General features: G+C 47.6%; 1 protein-coding gene across 1 annotated transcript; it reads right to left on the bottom strand.

Annotated features, from left to right (window-relative positions):
* Positions 1-4,146: 4,146 nt before the first annotated feature.
* tbc1d10b (TBC1 domain family, member 10b) lies at positions 4,147-19,879 on the bottom strand. Its single transcript, XM_066721077.1, has 10 exons — positions 19,456-19,879; positions 9,482-10,635; positions 8,536-8,635; positions 7,967-8,074; positions 7,432-7,538; positions 7,153-7,267; positions 6,227-6,292; positions 5,878-6,067; positions 5,639-5,793; positions 4,147-4,932 (listed from the first exon to the last, which is right to left on the bottom strand). Exons 2-10 carry the CDS (start codon positions 10,621-10,623, stop codon positions 4,147-4,149), a joined length of 2,769 nt encoding a protein of 922 aa, XP_066577174.1. The 5' UTR covers positions 10,624-10,635; positions 19,456-19,879.
* Positions 19,880-21,115: the final 1,236 nt, after the last annotated feature.

The raw sequence follows: 21,115 nt of genomic DNA on the forward strand, positions 1-21,115 counted from the left end.
TACCCCACTTCAATGTTAGTCCAGTGAGGCACTGACACCAGGAGGGAGGGGTGTAGAGGGAGAAAGAGAGTGATGGGGAGAGGTGAGGAGAGGAGAGAGAGAGGGAGAGGGGGAATAGGGGAGGGGAGGAGAAAAAAAAAAGACTAACTGAAGTTAGTCAGTTAGTTCCTTGACTAGTTTAAACAGGTGGTATTTGTGTTAGAAGCGGAAAGAAGAATAACGAGACCTGGGAAGTACATTTGGAGGGCATAAGATCCACTGGATTCAATATGATTCAGACCAATCTCCATTATCACCATTCTCACTCTCTCTCTCCAAAGCCAAATGACATCTAGATTGCAAAATAAAAACATACATACACAATAATTTAAGGAAATCAAGTTAACAATACTAATGCCTGTGTCTATGTACAGAACAAAAATACTCTTCCTCTCTCGCTCTCTATTTCTCTACATATATATATACCTATCTACAGCCTGGATCTATGTATACAGAGCTCTGACACTACATGGAGTAGCCCACAGTACACAGTAACAATCGCCCTGTTTTTCCCCCACTATAACATCTTCCGCTGTCCAGGAGTGGGAGTCTATCTCAGGCCAAGGGTGAGGCATGCTCCCTTTTGTGCCCAGTGTTGTGTATGGGCTCTGTGTCGAAGCTCACAAAACGGGACTCTCTGCACTGTTAACCAGAGCTCAGAGGTTTAATATCTTTCTGGTCTCCCACGAACATCCCTTCTTGTTACTGAGGCTTTTTTTCCCCGTCGCTGGTGGGGAGGAATGTGGGAAGAGACCCACAGAGAGCAAGCAGCGCAAAACCAGTCATGCGATTTTATCCTACTAGATTTGTAGCAAGGGTGGGGAAGAGTAAACAGTACTTTTTTCACCATTTCACCAAAACGGCATACAGGACTCTGCGAGAGGTGTCCCTTTGTGGCTCCCACCGTCTGAGAGCAAACAAACAGGGATACTGGCACGTAAGCAATTATTTTTTAAATTCGTCCTTTTTGGGGGCGGTTGGGATAGCGGGGAGATCGCACAGTTGCAGCCAAGACACAAAGCCCCTACAACGAACTCATCTTAAACTGAGCTCAGCTCCAAGAAAAACAAAGGACAAAATCAGGCTACACCATTGGCAGGTTCTCACAAACATTGGCAAATGTCTTGTCAAAAAGAAAAAAAAAAAAGACAAACAATAAAACACTCAGAAACAAAACGGAGCCGCCATTAAGGGAAAACGACGGCACCTACGGGGCGATCTGTACATTGGAAGACAGTTTTTCCCCCCTCTCTCTGTATCACAGCAAGCATGTGTACTGTATTATGTATTGTACCAGTTAGTGCACAGGGACTAATGACAGGAGAGGTGGACTTGGGGGTGGGTTAGGGTTAGGGGGAGCGCACGCTGGTATATTCCAGTATTTCCCAAGTCCTGAAGTCTGCAGGAGTGTATTATTTGGAACACGTCACTAATAGAACTACAGCATCAGATGGACAAAGTGGTACAGACACAGGAGAGGTATCCATGGGAGGGGAGAGAGAGAGAGAGAGAGAAAGAGAGAGTCAGTCCTGTGGAATAGGGGATGGCAAAATATTGGTGCGACAGGAAGGAAAAACGGTAGAAAAGTAAGAAAACTAAATCACACTCTCTGTCTGTACCCCACATGCACTTCCCTATAAAGTCTTCATCCACCTCCTGAAGACACCCTCCGAAAGTCACTGCACCCAACCATGGGGGTGGAGGGTTTATTCCAGTTTTCGACGGATTTTAAAACTATTACAAATAATAAATAAGTCATGAAATACACAGGTTTCCCCCAAATGGGGTGGGGTAAGAGGAATGAGGAGTGTAAGATTGCGGTAAGGAGGTGGTTGAAGATAGGCTTTGAGGTCTGTGTACAACAATCTACACAGCGCAAAAAAAACCTGTAAATGGAGTGAGGGCTCAAACTCAAACACCGAACACTGTATGGCTCCGGAAAACTGTTTTGACGTTTAAAGGACAAACTGTGTTGTTTCTTCCTGGAATCTCCAGAACTCAGAACCGAGTGATTCCGTGAAGTTGCCAATGAGATGATAGGACTTGTTTTTGGTTTGTTTGTTAACAGAAATGCTCAACGGACGTTAGACCCTAGCCCGCCTTCACAGTATTCTAAACACACATGGCGCCGACGGGAGCGCGGGCTTTTAAGTAACGGGGCGAACCTCGGCCTCCGTTGGGTTCAATGATGGCGGCGCCACCAAGAGAGAGAGAGATCGTTCCCAAGCGCAAGACCGGCCTGTGGGGGAAGCACGTTCATGTACTGTAAACATAACGCGGAGGAGCAGAGATGTCAACGCGCGTTTAATTCATAAAAATAATGCACAAAAACAAAGAAAAACATTGTAATACACTTAGATTCTTCTTTGTCTTTTGTTTCATGTTCTTTTCAATCCAGTTAGAAAGCACGGTTTTGTTTTGCTTTATTCCTATACAACTCACAGCTAACGTTACGCTGGTTTACTAAAGCACCAGTCATCTGAAACCTGTCATCTGCTGTATTCCCCAACCATCTGGTGTTCATTACTGAGGGATTCGGTCTTCTCCTTTGCCCTGTCCCTGATCTTATCGTGCACATCGAAGTGATTACTGCTGGTCTGTGTGCTTTTCCTCAGTGTGTTTACTCTCATGCGTGTTTAATACTATAAGGGTTGCCTCCCATTCTGCTGTATCTTCTCTCAGAGTATGTGTGTTTATTACTTTATTACCGAGAGAGACACAATCCCTCAGTGAATAACACACCATAGGGCGCAAGGCACAGGGAGAGATAGAGAGGAGACCACAGGAACACACCAGTAGAGAAAGAGAAAGAGAGAGAGAGAGAGAGAGGGGAAGTGGAGAACCAGGGTCAAGGAGGGGAAAACAGAGCAGTATCAAGAAACACTAGTCTACTAAACCACATACACTATTTATATTATAAATATATTTCTGTGTGCTGCACTTGTAAGTATTACGTTTTATACTTATTTGTATTCCTCCGTCCGGTGTAGTCGCTGTCGTTCAGGCGTTCAGGTCGGACGGCCCAGGAGACCGAGTCCCCAGGGACTTTAACGTTCAATACAACAGGGGTCCTTCGACGGAATGGCAAACTATGTACAGTGTTGTTATTTGATCCTTCCGGCCCATCTGTCCGTCCGTTCATTTGTTTGTTAGTGCGGCTGGCGTCTTGTCTTTGTTCTGTTGCGTCACAGGAAAGTGCATCCAACCACAAAAAAAAAATGCAAGAAAGTAATAACATAAAACGAGAAAGAAAAGAAAATTGAGATGAATCGTCTGTCCTTGTTGGGGTCAGAGAATTGCGTGCCGAAACTGTAATCCAGTACGATATTTGCCGGAGGAGGGCAGTGGCCCCTTGTGTTCATTTCTGTCCTGCCATCTCCTCTTTTCTATTCTCCTCCAAGGTTGTTTCTCCCCCCTTGCCTCTCATGTTTGCTCACTTTCTCAGTCTTTGTTCGTGTGTTTGTTTCAGTCTTGTTTTTCTGGACAGGGGGAAATTGAGATGCGCTGGACTGGGAGAGGGAGGGAGGGAGGGAGAGTGAGGGAGACACACTACTGGGCCCCACAGGAGAGGGAGAGAGGGAGAGAGAGAGAATACCTGTACTATACCAGAGAGAGAGAAAGTCTGTATCAAACTGTGCCAAAGAAAAACACTCAGAGAGAGTAGACTGGACTGGACTGTGGCAGAATGTATTGTGCTACTCTGTACTTGTACATTGTACTGCATCAGAGAGAGGCTGAGATGACTACTGTAATAATGAAACTGTACCCGAGGAGACGGACCTACTGCACTGTATTGTATTGTGCTGGACTGTACTTTACCGGTGAGAGAGGGACTAGCTGTGCTGTAATCTAGAGTAGCACACTTATCCATCTGGTGCTGTGCTGTACCGGACAGCAGTGCGCTATACTGGACTGTGCCTCTCGCTCTCTGGGCCTCGCCTCTCAGTGACTCTTTCTGTTAAGGCTGCTTGTCTGTCAGTCTCTCTCTTCCTCTCTCTCTGTTTCAACTTCCCTCACTATCCATCCTCACAGATTCCACTCTCCGTTCATACTGGCCACCTCTTTCTCTACCTCCCTCCCCATCTCTCTCTCTCTCCCTCTCTCTTTTCAGAAGTATGTATCCTTGGGGGCTGGTGCACCATTCTCGTCCTCCGTCTGCCCTCCCACCACCCCCGCTCCTCCTCCTCCTCCTCCTCCTCCCACCGTCACCACCGGCGTTCCCCCGTTCTCTCCCCCCACTTTCTCCTTGTCTTTCTTCTTCCCCACACCTCCCTTCTTCTTCTCCTTCTCGGCCCGCTCCCTCTCTTTCTTCTGCTTCTCCTTCTCAGCCTTCTCGGCCTTCTCCAGGTCCTTGAGCTCGCGGGCCCTCTGCTTCTCCTCCTCCTTCTCGCGCTTCTTCTCCTCCTTGCTCTTCTTCTCCTCCTTGCTCTTCTTCTCCTCCTTGCTCTTCTTCTCCTCCTTGCTCTTCTTTTTCTTCTTCTTGCCCCCGTCCTCCTCCCCTCCTCCAGTGGGGCTGGGGGTGGAAGGGGTGGCCGCAGGGAGGGGAGTGTTATTGGCAGTGGGCGAGGGCAGGGAGGGGACCACAGCCTCCGACACAATTTTGGGGCTCTGGGTCGCCTTGGGGGGCAAGCGGGGCGTGGCGGGGGCCAGCTGGGACAGGAAGGGGTTGCTGTTCTCCCTGGTGCGGCGGAAGCCCGGGAGGCTGAGCAGGCTGGCGGAGGCGCGCAGGGGGCCGGGGGGCGGGCCGCCGCGGGCCTGCTCCAGGATGGCCCGGGTGCCGTGGAGGCGCCGGCAGGGCTGGTGCTGCAGCTCCCCCCGGGACTCCCGCCAGCGACGCACCTGCACGGCGCTCTCCCGCTCGATCAGGGCCTCCGTCACCGCCAGCGACACCACCTGGGGGAAAAGCGCAGGGTTGAATATCTGCTGATATCGGCCCCATTTTAAGGTCAAAACAAACACCAGCTTCGGCCAAGGCCGAGATTTGGAATCCTGATCCAGGCAAATCCACACCCAATTTGCTCAGCTCAGTAGCAGTGCATTGCAAGCTTCAAGGAGGCATTCATTCACTGGGGACTCAAACACGAACTCTAACCAGGAGCACAATGTAATTTCATCAGGAAAATGGATTTATGCACAAAAAATTGCTGCAGCCCAGACAAATCTATACTGTACATATATACAGTGTCCAGTGTGTGTGTACAGTGTGTCCAGTGTGTGTGTGTAGTGTGTCCAGTGTGTGCAGCGTATGTATGTGCAGCGTATGTATGTGCAGTGTGTCCAGTGTGTGTGTGGAGTGTGTCCATTGTGTAATGTGTGCAGTGTGTCCAGTGTATGCAGTGTGTGTGTGCAGTGTGTCCAGTGTGTGCATGAGTGCAGTGTGTGCGTGTGCAGTGTGTCCAGTGTGTGTGTGTGTGTGTGTGCAGTGTGTCCAGTGTGTCCAGTGTGTGTGTGTGGGCAGTGTGTCCAGTGTGTGTGTGTGCAGTGTGTCCAGTGTGTCCAGTGTGCGTGTGTGGGCAGTGTGTCCAGTGTGTGTGTGTGTGTGTATGTATGTGTGCAGTGTGTCCAGTGTGTGTGCGCAGTGTGTCCAGTGTGCGTGTACCTCTTGCACTAGCAGGTCCTCTCGGACGCTCTCGGGGTTAATGTTGCGCAGGCGTTCCATGGTCTCGTACATGCCCTGGCACTCCCGCAGCCGGTCCACCGAGCCCAGCGTCTGTCGCAGCAGCACCAGCCCCACACGGAAAACGATCTTCACACCTGACACACAGAGAGAGTTAATACAGACCGACCGACACTAACAGGCGATCGGATCAAGCCAGCTCCTTCCCTCTCCCTCCTCACCCTCGCAAAAGAACATGTCCCACACGCGGAGGACACAGGCCCAGGGCAGCGTACGCGAGAACACACACATGAACCACTCGGTCATGTACAGGATGGGGTCGATCTTGAACTTCTTCAGGTGCCTGTAGGCCATGGGGCACACCCTCCGCAGCAGCGAGAAGAAGATCTCTCCATCCAGCTGGATCGCCTCCTGATTTGGGGGGGAGAGAGAGAGAGTGTGTGAGGGGTTAAGGTGGAGAGTGACTGATTTGAGACGAGAGATATAGGGGGCTGACTGGACACCACCGCACATTAACACAGGCTGGGATGAGATAGGGGCTGGCTTTGCCTGGCCGGTGTCTGTACTCACCAGTCCAGCGCTGTAGTAGCCGGGCAGATACTTCTCACAGATCTGAACCAGACACCAGAATGCTTGCTGAGAGAGAGAGAGATCAACAGACACATTAGGGTTGCCTGGGGCCTTTTACGACTGCAGTGATTTAACCTACCTAATCCATCTGTACGGGCAGCCCATACAGTCTGTGGTTACCCCACTGACAGAATTCAAACTCCACTAAAAGTCTTTCAAACAAAATGCACCATCTGTCTACAGCAGCAGGAGAGGACCATTCTCCTCAATGAAATTAATAAAAATAATAATTAAACATTCAAATGAAGCTTTTTGATCAAACTTTAACAAATACATTGATGTCACAAAATTTTAATCAATCTTCTGCAATGAAATTCTACAATGGCGCCCTCTAGGGGAGAACCATAGAACTGGAGGATAATAAAATCCATTGAGCCGTGGTTCCATAATACAACTATGGAGTCTCATGTTTACTCAGTTTGCATTAAAATGACACAGTAGAAATGTGCCTGATGAAGGATAGTCCTCAGAGGCTTCGACGAATCAGATCTGTTACAGAACGAACTGACATATTTTCCATTCAATCAAAGGATCCAGAATGAACAGGGAGCTACACGTGTTATTAGGAATGAAGTGAGTCGGTGCAGTTGGACAGAGAGAGAGATTGACATTGTGAAAGTGATATAGTTGAGCATTTACATTCTAAATAGAGATTTTTATTATTATTATTATTAAATTTAAGGGACATGTTATCACTGGTCTTGGTTATATAGCGTTTCTTGTCAGGTGGTGGTAATCAATTCATTTTTTAACCTTCTGATTAATTTGCTAGCTAGCTTTTGTCCTCCTCAGCTTTTCTTCTCCACTCCTCTTTTCCTTACACCCGCCCACCCCTTAGTCTCTCCAAGCCTCCCTCCATCCCTCACCTCTGCAGGCATGTGCATGAGCAGCACGGCCGCAACGGGGGCCTGGGCCTGGCAGTAGCCTTCCTCAGGCCGGTACACGGTGTAGGCCTTCAGGATGCGATACAGGTCCTGCTGACTGAGACGCACAGACAGAGAGAGAGAGAAATAACATATAATGACTGTTTATTGTTACAGTCAGGCCAAGGTTTAATCAGGGCTGGTGTGTGTGTGTAAACAGAAAGCGCCCAGTGAGACGATACAGGCTGCAGTGGGTGTATATAATAGGCACTGCGCTCTCACCCGTGACCCCCCCGAGCCGCAAACATCTCATGGAAGGGAAACTGTCTGTGAAGATCCTTCTCTATGATGTCCAGCCACTTGGGATCCCCCGGCTCCCTCTCTAAAGCCTGCGAGAGAGAGAGAGAGAGAGAGAGAGAGAGAGAGAGAGAGAGAGAGAGAGAGAGAGAGAGAGGGGGGCTGTTATTGCAGACATACACAAGTCTAGTGTCCGTTTTTAAGAAGGAGTGACTGGAGGGTCCAGACGATTGCAGAGATTAGGGGCCCAGATGAAGAGATTAATGGGCTGCTCCAGGGACAGGGGGAGGAGGGCCTAGCTGGGAGGGGATTATGGAGCTGGGAGAGCAGACAAATGTGTGTGTGTGCGTGTGTGTGTGTGTGTGTATAGTGACTGTCAGTATCTGTGTTCAGTTGCTGTACGTCTATTTGTTCGCATGTCTGTGTGTGTATCTGTCCGTGTCCCTGCACAGCTGTGCGTCACTTTGTGTGGGGTCTTTCTGCGCATGGCTGTGTGTCTGTGCAGGGGTCCGTCCCTCACTTCGAATTTCTCTTGATTCTGCTCCATGAGCTCCTTGCTGTTGGAGAGCAGTTGCCAGGCCTTGGCCCTCAGAGACGAGGGGATCCCCTTCCTGCAGCGCAGCTTCACCTGCACCCCAGAAACATACAGTGAGAAACCGGTGCCTCAACGGTACACACAGAGAGAAACACCCCACAAACACACAGGAACGGACTACTCAATATTACAGAGAGAGAAAGAGAAACACACACTCGGGGGGGGGGGGGGGGAAGAGAGAAACAGACAGATAGAAAGGGAAAGAGAGGGAGTGGGAGAGAGACACAGACAGAGACAGAGACAGAGACAGAGAGAGCGAGGGAGTGGGAAAGAGAAACAGGGAGGGTGAGAGAGAGGAAGAGAAACAGAGACACAAAGAAAGAGAGGGAGTGGGAGAGAAACACAGTCAGAAAGAGAGAGACACACACACACACACACACACACACACACACAGAGAGGGAGAGAGCGCAAGAGAGACAGACAGACAGACAGACAAAGAGACACACAGAGACAGAAAGAGAGAGGGAGGGAGAGAGAAAGACAGGCTGCTGTACCTTCTGGAAGCGCCGGAAGACCCACTTGTCCCAGTTGTTGAACATGTCCAGCCACTTGAGCTCCCTCTGCCGAGCTACTTCGACTTTCAGCTCCCGCTCCCTGCCAGGGACACAGAGGCACAGAGGTCAGGTCCGACTGCGTGGGGTGGGCATTACAGTGCAGGGGCAGGGCAGGGAGACAGAGAGAGGGGCAGCAGGGTTCACACAGTCAGGATATCACAGTACACGGACTCCTTCAGCATGCACAGGGAGGGACAGGAACACTACAAAGGTCAACACAGTCACCCTGATTGCATGCACTGGACATTGTAGCATTGCTTTGGGAAACCTTGTATAAAGAGATCATGCTTTCTTATTGAATTGGAATGAACTGGAGTGTGAGGGAGTGGGTGAGGGGAGCACTGGACATGTCCGTCAATGCTTTGGCAATATTGCTGTCAATTAGTCATGCTAATAAAGTTCTCTCTTATTGAACTGAATTGAGAGACAGAGAGAAGGAGGGAGGTTAGGGGTTAATGTGCACACACTGACTGACTGACTGGATACTACAGTTATTTGACACTGCACTTAGAATCACATACAGACAGGGAGAGAGAGGTTGAGAAAGAGAGACCACTGAGTCAGAGAGGTGTGGCCAATAACGTATGAATCAGAACAGGGTGACAGAGAGAGAGAGAGAGATTGAGCAAGAAAGCAAATATCAGAGGGAGAGAGATACAGATCGCCTGGCAGGGAAGCAGACAGTGTTCACATACACACACATACATACATAAATATGTATATATACACACACTGGAATGAGACTCAACAGCAGGCCGTGTCATGCAGCCACAACATCGTAACATATACAATCATAACCACAAAGAAGGAGAGGAGGAGGCGTGCATGTCTTTGTGTTGTGGATGGGGGGAGAGTGCGCCGGGTAGGGGGGTGTGTGTGTACTGACCCAGTTTCGCCGAACTGCGAGCCTCCCAGGAAGCCGTACTTGTCGGTGCGCCGGTAGGCGAGGCCGTTCACCTCGGAGTCGGAGCCCAGCGAGCTGGCGTCATCGCCCAGTCCGGCCAGGGACTCCAGTGTGCCAGACATCAGGCTGGCCGACTCCAGGTAGCTGAGGGAGTCCAGGGCAGGAGGGGGGCGCCGTACCCCCGGGAGGAGTGACACGGACGCAGACAAGTGGGGCTGCCCCCCGAAGGCAGTGGGGGGAGGCTCCTGCATCTGGGGGATTGGGGCGGGGGTGGGGGCGGGGGCAGGGGCGGTGGGCGATGGGCAGGGCTCAGGCACAGGAATGGGGGCGGTGGTGGCAGAGGAGATGGAGAGGGGTAGCGGGGAAGGCTGGGGGGATTCTGGAGGGGGTCTAGGGGGTAGTTGGGACCCAACCTGCACAGGGGGCCCTGACTCTGCTGCACCAATCTTCGCCTCCTCTTCCTCCTTCACTGTCGCTGCCGACACGCTTTTTAAGGGCTCAGAGTGCATTGCAGGTTTGGGGGCAGGTTTGGGGGCAGGTTTGGGGGGCAGAGGTGGATCCTTGGGCCCCCCTGCTGTCTCTGAAACAACGCCACCATTACTCTCCCAGCACCGCTCTCCCACCCAGGATGTGGGCTCGGAGTCGCCACCTCTGTCTGATACTGTGGTCCCCTCAGGGCATCCCTCCTGGGCTGGCACCCCCTGTCCAGCTGCTGCCAGGGAGGGGGGTACAGCTGCACCCCCACTGCTCTGCACCACCCCGGTCTGGAGAGGGGGCTGGGGTTTGGTGTGCTGAGGTGGGGGCGGGGGGGCAACCCTGCTGCTCCCTGGCGTCAAGGTGTCCTGCCCTGGGACGTCCCCCGGTCCCGGGGAGGGGGCAGGGGGCAGTAATGCAGCACCCTCTCCACCCCTGTCCGGCCCGCTCGTTTGCTTCCCCCCCGCAGGCCGGCTCTGGGAGGGCCCCTTGATGGCGGGATCACTGTACAGGGTGGATTTGGGGATGGGGGGTTTGCTGGCTGTGGGCTCAGTAGTGCCTCCGGGAGAGAACTGGACGTCAGAGGGTGGGGGGCTGCGGGGATCCCCCAGGCCCTGCGGGGACGGTGGGAGAGCAGAGATTTCGGCCATGGCTGCGGGGTCCTGGCAGACAGAGAGAGATAGAGAGAGTGTAAATAAGAAATATCCCCTACAGCTGAAACCAGCAAGACAGCACACAATTACAGCACAGTCATCGGTTTCTGCTTTCTGCTCAGATGGCCATTGGTCCAGCTGACTGACTGTCTGTCTGCCTGTCTGTCTGTCTCACTTGAACAAAGAAAAGGAGACGGGAGACGGGTGACAGAAGCCCACAGTGCAGAACCGCGTTGCCTGTGAAACCCATCTCCCCCACCCCCCTCACTCTCAGACGTCTCCAATACGGGCTACTGGGATCAAACCCCTTCTGGAGTACAATGCAGCACAGTGTGACTGGTCCAGCTTGCAACGACCACAAAACTACACAGAACTGGAATCCAACTGCATCGAAGAATTAATAATACAAAATATATACTTGAGTGGATTATATTCTCCCATTAATGCACGGGTCAGCCTATGGTATTGAATGAACCCTGGCAGGCAGTGTGGAAGCTAAACTGTAAAAATGTATAAACCATCATTGGGTCAAATCTCTGTAACTTAGTATTTGACAAAAAAATACGATAATAACAATACTTCTACAACTAATTATACCAATAACAATAATTCTACTACTAAAAATACTAAAATTACAACGATAATCTTACTGAAAAGAAAGAAATTGCAGTGCCGCTGTTGCCTGTGATCTGAGGTGGGGGGGCATCTTCCCAAATCCCTCAGAATTAACAGCATTAATTACAGATTAATTACAAATTACAGATTACAGTCACCATGGCCTCAGAGACACAGAATACGTGTCTTTCTCACAGTCTCCCTCTGACCACAACACATTTTTATGTTAATTTCATTGGTACTTTACCAGAAAGAAAAAAATAATAAATAACGAGTATCACTTCTTTAAATCTGCACTGCTCTGCCACAATCTGCCCCACCCCCCTGCCACCACATCCATCATTTGACAGCCCACCCCCCGCACACACATTACACATCACTGGTCATGCCGATCGGTATCTGTAAAGCTGTAGGGAATCATGCGTGTCTGCACATATGTACAGGACCTATAGAAAGTCTACACCACCATTTCAAATTGTCACCTTCTGTTGCTTTATAGCCTGGATTAAAAAAAAAACTATTTTAATGTACTGAAACATCTTCCCCACAACTTCAGAGTAAACAAAATAAATAAAATTAATTAAACTGAAAAAGCTTGGTTGGAGAAGTGTCCACAGCCCTGGTAATAGCAAATGAGCTCAGGTGTAAGCAATCATATCCCAAGTGTGTTAAATTGTAGTGATTCACATTATTTCAGGATGAGTTCATCACTTCCTGTAGGTTCCCTCTGTGGAGTGGTGCATTTCAAAGCAAAGACTCAATCATGAGCACCGAGGAGCTTGCAAAAGATCTCCAGGACAAAGCTGTTGAAAGGCACAGATCAGGGAATGGGTATCAAACAATATCAAAGGCTTGAAATACCTTGTGGAGCACAGTCAAGGCAATCTTATGAAGTGGCAGATCTGTGGCACCACCAAGACCCTGCCTAGATCAGGTAAAAACTAAAAACGCAGCACGTCACCCACAGAACTCCATCCCTATGTTATGGGGATGTTTCTCATCAGCAGGGACTGGGGCACTAGATAGAAGGGGAAATAAATGGAGCAAGGTACAGAAAATACCTTGAAGAAAACCTTTTACCCTTTTACAAGAAAGCTGAAACTGGGACAGAAGTTCACCTTTCAGCAGGACAATGACCCGAAGCACACAGCCAAGACTACACTAAATCCAATTGGAAATGTGTGGCATGACTGAAGATTTTCGTCTATCAACGGTGCCCAAGGAACTTGACAAGAGCTGGAACAGTTTTGTAAGAAACAGTTTTGTAAGAAAACAAATCTAGGTGTGCAAAGTTGGTAGAGACCTATCCTAACACTCACAGTTGTAACTGCTGCCAAAGATGCTTTCACCAAGTATGAACTCTGGTGGGGAGACTTATAAAATTATGATATTGCAGTTCTGCATTTTTTATATAAATGTTTCTCAATACAATGTTTTGAACAGTGGTTTAGATAAGTGAACATCTTTAAATGCATGAAACTTAGACACAACAAATTGTGAAATACAGTGGCCATTATCGTAAAGTATAACCATAACAATAACAATTACATTATTATTCATCATCATAATAATAGCAATTGTGATATCAACAAGTTTCATTTTGACATCAATGACACTGGAAGCTGGTTGATATATTTCATGTTCTGAATAAAAAAAGAAGCAACTAAAATAAAAAATATTATTATTATTATTATTATTATTATTATTATTATTATTATTATTATTGTGTTCTCATTATCAGACGTGGCTGTCCGGTGTTATCGGCCTGTTCTAGTCTGAGCAGCAAGTCTGTTTCTGCCCCTACTTCCCCATCTTATAAATAGCATGCTGTTTATAAACGACTGAGAAGAGCTTTTTTCCTGTGTGTGTGCGTGAGTCAGACCAGAGACCAACCGCAACCCTGAGAGGGCTGAAAGAGGAACTTTGGTCCCCACCCCCCCGGCCGGCCCCTGGCCCATGTCCCCACCCCCGCCCTCTCTCCCACGCAGCTGTCTGCAAACTATCTTTAAATGCATGTCAATCCGGCCAAGAAAAAACAACATAAATACACAAATTAATTAAAACGTAAAGAAAAAAAATTACGGCTATTCAGCATCTGGACAAAAGACTTACGAGACACTGTGTGACACGGCTGCTGAATTATTCAGGCCTATCAATCGCTCTCATGAAGCACAGCATTGGGGCACAACTGGAAATGGACGCTTGTGTGTCTGGGCCGTGCTATAGTGCACTGGTCATCTGTGCTGTGCTGGTCTGCTATGCTATGCTGTGCTGTGCTGTAATCAGTACCTGAAATGCACTCTGCTAGTTAAGCAGACAGTGCTCCCAGCCCATGTTAAACCGCCAGCCAGAAGTAGCTCAGTTTCACTTTGCCTCAACGACTCCAGCTTAGGCCCTGACAAACGAGCGAGCAAGGGCACTCAGCACAAGGAAAGCAATGCATGGTCAGGGAGAATGCAGCAGGGTGAGGGAGAGGGGGTACTGGTGTGGACTAACCTCGGTGAGATAAAACCAGTTCTGGACAAACTAGAGCACCGGGCTTCAAACGTAGCACTGCCTACAGCTCCATTTCCCCCTTTATAATAATAATAATAATAATAATAATAATAATAATAATAATAACAACTCATCAACAATGCAGCACAAAGCACTTTACAATGCAACAGCAGAAAGGGACACATGCAGTACTCAAATACATAACCATCTCAAACCGCAAAAGCCAGGGAATACAAAGGAATCTTTTATAGAAACTGGAAACATCATGACAGCATCCCCTAATATCCTCAGGGAGCTCACTTTCACAAAGCAGGGAGTGTGACTTATTCAATAGGCGTAGCGGCCATATTTTGGTTGTGTACAGATTATTCTTTGGAATCATTTGGCACAAGGACGTGCTAAAACTGGAGTTTTAAACTAAAGTGTGCTAAGAAATACATAATAATAAAAAGTTTGGGAGGAGCTTCCTTTCCCCTGAGTCAGTAGCTTGCTTCACATGCTGCACCAGACTCAACAATTGCAGCAGCTCCTGGTTTCTGATGACCACGTACTCATGGCCAGGTAGTCATTCCCTGAGTCAAGTGAGGCAAAGGCCAAATAAACTGCAAAATTCCATGTAGCTACTTCTAAAGTACTGCATGAAAGTTAGCAATTCAATTATTTAGGTTCTTATAAATCCAAGGTGGTTCGCATCTCAAAAGAGTACCCTTTAGAAAAGCTACAACATGGCCACCCCGTGGAATGTCTTCGATAAACTAATTATAGAAGACAAGGACACACCGTTCAGTACATCAGTCACCCAGTGAAGCCAGTGCACGCAACGCAAAGCGAACAGAGTGAGTTTGTGAGTGTGACAATCAGTATGGGGATGCTGTGCTGTAACTCCAGCATGGAGGCCACACAGCACTGCAACGGGATGCAGCTCCGACAGTAGCAGAGTTTCCAGGAGAGGCCGACACAGAAAAAGCACGCAGCAGGGAAGTCTCCGATCTCTGGGACAAACATGGGGAACATAGGAATCATTTAGGATAGATCACAAGCCGGCAGGGGAACTATACAAGATTTGTTTTTCTGATTATTATTTTTTTTTTTATAAGCAATTAACCACAACACACTAAAACTAAAAAACTAAATAAGACAAAATATGAGTCTAGACATCATGAGTTTTGACACTGAACTGAGATGCTTTCACAATGCATCCCTCCCATCCCCATGTCTTATAATTACCACCCCCACCATCCTAGAAAAAGTGTCACACTACTGCACTGTGCCCCCTCCTCCCCACCATCACTGCAGTGCTATTGTCCCATTCTCAGCTCTACATTCTCCCTATTCATGCGAGGCCCGTCCCAGTCACATGCCAGAGCGCCACTGCAGGCGCCGAATCCTGCCCTGTGTACTGAGCCTTGCAGTCTGGCCCGCCGGGTCAATTGTGTGCTGAGCTCCACACGCAGGACATGCATTTCGTCTGGTGCTTGTCGGCAGTGATGTTGTTTAGCCGGCCACACACCATGTAATTTCTGCACTTGTTGACAATTTAATTCCTTTTTTTAGAATTCCTGGGATTAAGGTCTCATGGAGAGAGAAAGAATGAAAAATAAATACAGAAAGAAAGTGAGAAATGAAAAAGGCCTGCTTGACCAAAAATCAATGCCGCCTAGCCAAACAAATGCGTGAATGCTGAAAAAGGTTTTAAGGAAAAAAAAAAAAAAAAAACAGGTGACTTAGGGGGTTTTCCACACACTCGAATAATGAAATGAACAAAGCTCTGCGTATACACCAGGGTAGGGCTGTGCGATATGACGATATATATCGTATGACGATAGAAAAACTTCTATCATTTCATATTATGCTCTATCGTTTATATCGTAGTGTCGCAAATCGCACTCTTTACGGCAGTATTGTTCGTCATTTGGACGCTTGGCGTTCTGCCCGGTTCTTCCACACGTGCCGGGTGCGGTCAAGAAATGATCATCAGAAACACAAACAGACATGAGGAGAGAGACCTGACACACAATAACCAACACAGCCAAGAGATACTTTAATGCGCAAGCGCACACGGTCCGCCCCGCTCTCCTCGCCGGGCTGAACTCGATCTGCAAGCAGCACCCCCCCCACCCCCGCTAATTTAGACGGATATGATTTGTATAAAATTAAAGAATAATAGTTTGTTTGCATTTTAATAAATTGGAAAGCAATGCAAACAGATGCAGAAAGTTTCATTAGATGGTGAAGTGGTATAACAGCCTTTATTATTATTATTATTATTATTAATAATAATAATAATAATATAACTATTTACTATTAACACGTGCTGTACCGGTAAGTAGAATCGAAACGCGACAGTCAGAGGAGAAATGTCTGTCTAGCAGATGTTAATGCGCCACTGTAAACCCGGCTGTGCTAAATATAACTGAATCTGTACCATTTTACGTTATTACTATTACTTGTGTTATTGTTATGTGACAGTAAATCATGTGTATATGTATGTATGTATGTATATATCCCATAACTTAACACAGGTAATAGTAATCACACACCACTTGCACTGTTATATATTGCATTCTGCATATATTTACTATAACATATATTTACTATAACAGCCTGCATGTAGTATTTGTTAGTTTTGCATATTTAATGATTAAATAAAGACTTGTTTAAATGTCTTTGGTCTTATTTTGTAGCTTGATTGGATAAAAACAAGACATATCAAGGTATATATCGTGTATCGCCCAAACTTCCAAAAAATATCGAGATATCATTTTTAAGTCATATCGCCCAGCCCTACACCAGGGTAACAACATGACCTTAAACAATAAGCCATACTTTCCAGTGCACAACAGTGAAGTGAATGAGAACACCAGGCTAGTCTACAGGTGTTCATTTTCTCAGATACATGGCCAGGAGGCTGAGGACGGAGACCAGACACTGCACAGGACCAATGCCAGATTTGCATTTACACATTTAAAATCATGGGTATTTATCTGCCCGATCTGGGCCATGCAGCGGGTGATGGTGGCTTTGGGGGGCACACACCACTGAGAAGGACAGGGACCGTAAAATCCTGCCTACCTCCATGGGCGGTTTTTGTTTCTGAACATTGGAAGAGAACTGGGACAAGTTCAAAACAAGAGCATTTTTAAGGAACCTTCGGGTAGCGAGCCTTAAACTTGAATCACTACGCCTCCTACACTGTCTAAAGACGTAATCTCCTCACATTGTAAACAGACACACTTCCTGTCCTGCTGTCATGCACTAGACTGAATATAACCCTGGATTTACCTCCTGTACTGTTCCATTTATTCTATGGTGTCATGTCCCTTGCTGTACCACAGATTCCTGTGAGACCAATGCTGGAATCCTTTATTGAAGAGCAACAAGTCACCTCATTGTATGCTGAGCTGTAACTGTGTACACTGTGCTCTACTGACCTACAATACTGTCAACACTGGCCCTGCTATACGATGGAGAAATGCATTTGGGCTGGCTGCAATATACAATCATGTCTGAATGTTTGAAACTGTAAAGCAAGGGCTCTACCAGTATCTCCTTCAACACGCTGAATCTAATTTGCTTCCTGGTGAGCCAGATGAACGTTTTTGTAGAGAACTATGCAGAGTAATTTTCTTTTTCCATTTTTTCAGATAGAGACTTATGAAACAATATCAATGGGGTGGGGGTGCATTGGTAATAGTTCAGGTCGAGAGCCTCAGTTGTTTGTGACAATACAATGACCTGCTTTGCTTTGCTATACCGCAGTGATACTGAACAAAGGTAGTGGGCCACGGCTTCCTGTGTGGCCCCCTAGCTCACCTACTTACACATGTATCTTTATTATAAAGTTCACAAGCACTGATGCGTGCCTATTTTTAGCATATCACTTGCTTTCTTAAGTAACTTACTGGATCTTTAGCTCTGGCAATAGCATCAGCAAGAGTTGAATTAGGGCACCGTCCATGTTTTCAACAGTTATGAAAATGGCACTACAAATGGCACTACAAATGTGGACAGCGACAACAGAGCTTCTCCGATTTTAAAAAGGCCATTCAGCGTCTTGAGATGGTGGCTGAAAGGGTTGAAAAGGGCATTTTTTGATAAACAAAAAGGTTCAGATCTGCAGAGAGTGAAGCTGCTTGTGACGGACGGAGCTCCCTCCATGACAGGGGAAGAGAAAGGCTTTTGCTTCCCGTTTGGCAGGCATACACCCATCACTAAAGACTCTCCACTGCATTCACCTGACTGGACTGTGCTGTAGGCTACATTTTCTGGTGAAAAGAACAATGGATGTTGTGATGAGATCAGTGAATTACACACAAACGAGTTTGCAAACATCCTCCTTCAAAGTTTTTACCACACGTTGCCGCCGAATACAGGGCCGCTTCACACTGACGCGCGCTGATTAAATAGAGGGGGGAGCGTTAGAGGTGTTTTGCGTGCATCAGAAGGACAGAGCAGAATTAATGTCCAATCAGAAGACAAACAAGGCTTGCGAGTTTATGGAATTTATAAATGCTGTTCCCTCACTGTCACTGGTAGCTTTTCTGTGTGACATTACTGGTCACTTAAATTCCCTCGACTTGCAGCTCCAAGGCTATGCAAGCAGTAGTCTGGAACTGGTCGAAAAAGTGCATGCATTACAGAGCAGCCTCGAAATACTTCAGACGGATTTAACCCACATGGCAGGTGGCGCTACGGACCAAAGAGCCTCAATTTAACAATGCACACATTTATACCCAAACAATCAGATCGAAAATGTTAAAATGCATTCTGAGAAATTTAAAATACCAAAGGGTTTGCTTATTATTATTTTATTTTTTGTGATCCATTAGTAGTGTCTGCTGATGGGCCATTCTTCACTCAATGAATGAAGGTACATTTCAGTGACAAACTCTACAGCTTCAGGGCTCAGATGCCTTTGAAGGCCAAATTCAGAGAAGTGCAACTGAGCGATTTCTGGACTCCACATGCTGACTAGTTTCAGCACAGACAGAACCGACCCATGTGCCTAGCAGAGACGTTCAGATCATCAAACCAGTGCGAATCAGGGGTTTCTTAGATGGACATTATAAAAGCAAACAACACTGCAATTGTCTTCATCGGGGCCTGCACCTTGCCCTGACCACCTACTAACCACACCTCACAGAGCCTGTAGGTCACATTAGGACTGCCACAAACATAGGTAAGGATGTTAATGTATGTATACACTGTTATACTGAATACTGATGTTACAACCAGTGTCTTCATCTGTTATGGCATTTGAAACGATAATGTATTGACGTATTGGACGGCCTCTGTGCAAACATGGCTCAATTCACAAATCGGCCAATGGGAAATGGCACTGCACCAGCACACTGACCAGCACCGTCCCAAACAGCGTGCATCACAACGTGTCCCTGTGCCAGTCTGTCACTGCACTGCAACATTACTGCACCGCTTTACTGCATATCGCAGCGTTACATACTGTGGTCGATCACTGTGCTGCCGTGTCCAGCTATTACTGTACTGCACGCCCGATGAAGTTTCACATCCGTCCTGCAAATACAACTTCCCAATTCAATACAGAAATAAGAAAGAAAGAAAAAATGACCCCAGGCTCACTGTACACTACCGCTGCGTCTAGCTCCCCCCTCAGCCCGTCCCTCCCTCCCTGCTCCTCCTCCTCCCGCTAGGCCGTAATCCCCGGCCTTGCCCAGCCACCGCCCGCCCCACGCCACTCACCCAGAGCCGGGGGAGCCAGCTCGCTGTGTCCACGGCCACCCGGGGGGGTCTGTCACCTTGGCCGCCCCCACCGCTCCCGTTAGCGACCCCCTCCCGTGAGGAACGAGTGATGAAAACAGCAGAGCAGAAAGAAAGAGAGAGATGGAGGGAGAGAGAGAGGTGAGGGATGCGGGAGGGGAGGGGGACCTCAATACAGGTCTGACGTCCTTATTATGGCTTATATCCCCGGTCACGTCCAGGGCGCATCGTGTCGCTGGCTCCGCTTGGTCTGCACATGCCCCTCGCTTGAAGAAGAAAACCGATAATAGCTGAGCCCCTGATATAACGTTAAATAAAGCGGGAGTGTGTGTTCATCTGTGCGTCTCTAGTGCCGACCCGGAATCCCTCTCTCCCTCTCTCCGCCGTCTGACTCTCTCCTCTCCGCATTTCCTCACTGACAGCGACGTGCGCGCCCCCGGGCCGTGACGCGCACGCACACGTGAGAGCGTCCCATCACTGTTTAGTTTACAATCGAGAGGAGGCCGTCCGACCCGTAGCGCTCGCCTAGTGTCCTTTAATAACTGAGTGATGCAAGGATGCTATCCAGTCTGTTTTTAAATGGTCCCAAATTTTCAGCTTCTACCACATCGCTGGGGAGTTTGTTCAGATTGTGACGCCTCTCTGTGTGAAGAAGTGTCTCCTGTTTTCTGTCTTGAATGCCTTGAAGCCCAATTTCCATTTGTGTCCCCGGGTGCGTGTGTCCCTGCTGATCTGGAAAAGCTCCTCTGGTTTGATGCGGTCGATGCCTTTCATGATTTTGAAGACTTGGATCAAGTCCCCACGTAGTCTCCTCTGTTCCAGGGTGAAAAGGTTCAGGTCCTCAGTCTCTCAGTAGGACATTCCCTTCAGACCTGGAATAAGTCAGGTTGCTCTCCTCTGAACTGCCTCTAGAGCAGCGATATCTTTCTTGAAGTGTGGAGCCCAGAACTGCACACAGTATCCAGATGAGCTCTAACTAGTGCATTGTACAGTCTGAACATCACTGCCCTTGTTCTCAATTCTACACTTTTGACAATATATCCTAACATCCTGTTTGCCTTTTTTATTGCTTCCCCACATTGCTTGGATGGAGAAAGTGAGGAGTCCACATAGACTCGTAGGTCTTTCTCATGCGATACTTCATCTAGTTCTATTCCTCCCATAGTGTAATTGTAGTGGACATTTTTGTTACCTGCATGTATTACCTTGCACTTGTCCACATTGAATTTCATCTGCCAGGTGTCGGCCCACAACTGAATATTATCTAAGTCCCTCTGAATAGCCTGTGCTGCCGAGATTGTATCTGCTGAGCCACCTATTTGATTATCATCTGTTAATTTGACAAGTTTGCTAACTATCCCAGAGTCCAGATCATTAATATAGATTAGAACAAGCTTTAGTCCAGTATCATTCATTCACCTTAATTGATCAATAGTCATTATACATTGCCAGTCTTTAAAAATTGCTTGTTTTAGGCGTGGCATAACTTTTTTTTTTTTTAAACATAAGTGGAAAACCTATAAGATCAGCTTCAAGATGGACTTTTTTTATGTGGTTGTGTTCAAATTTTTTCGCACACCACACTTCTCGTGTTGGTTACATGTCTGTGTCAGGTAATAAGCATTTAATATGACTAAGTAGC

Source organism: Amia ocellicauda, chromosome 14, assembly GCF_036373705.1.
Source record: "Amia ocellicauda isolate fAmiCal2 chromosome 14, fAmiCal2.hap1, whole genome shotgun sequence".
Classification (NCBI taxonomy): Eukaryota; Metazoa; Chordata; class Actinopteri; order Amiiformes; family Amiidae; genus Amia; species Amia ocellicauda.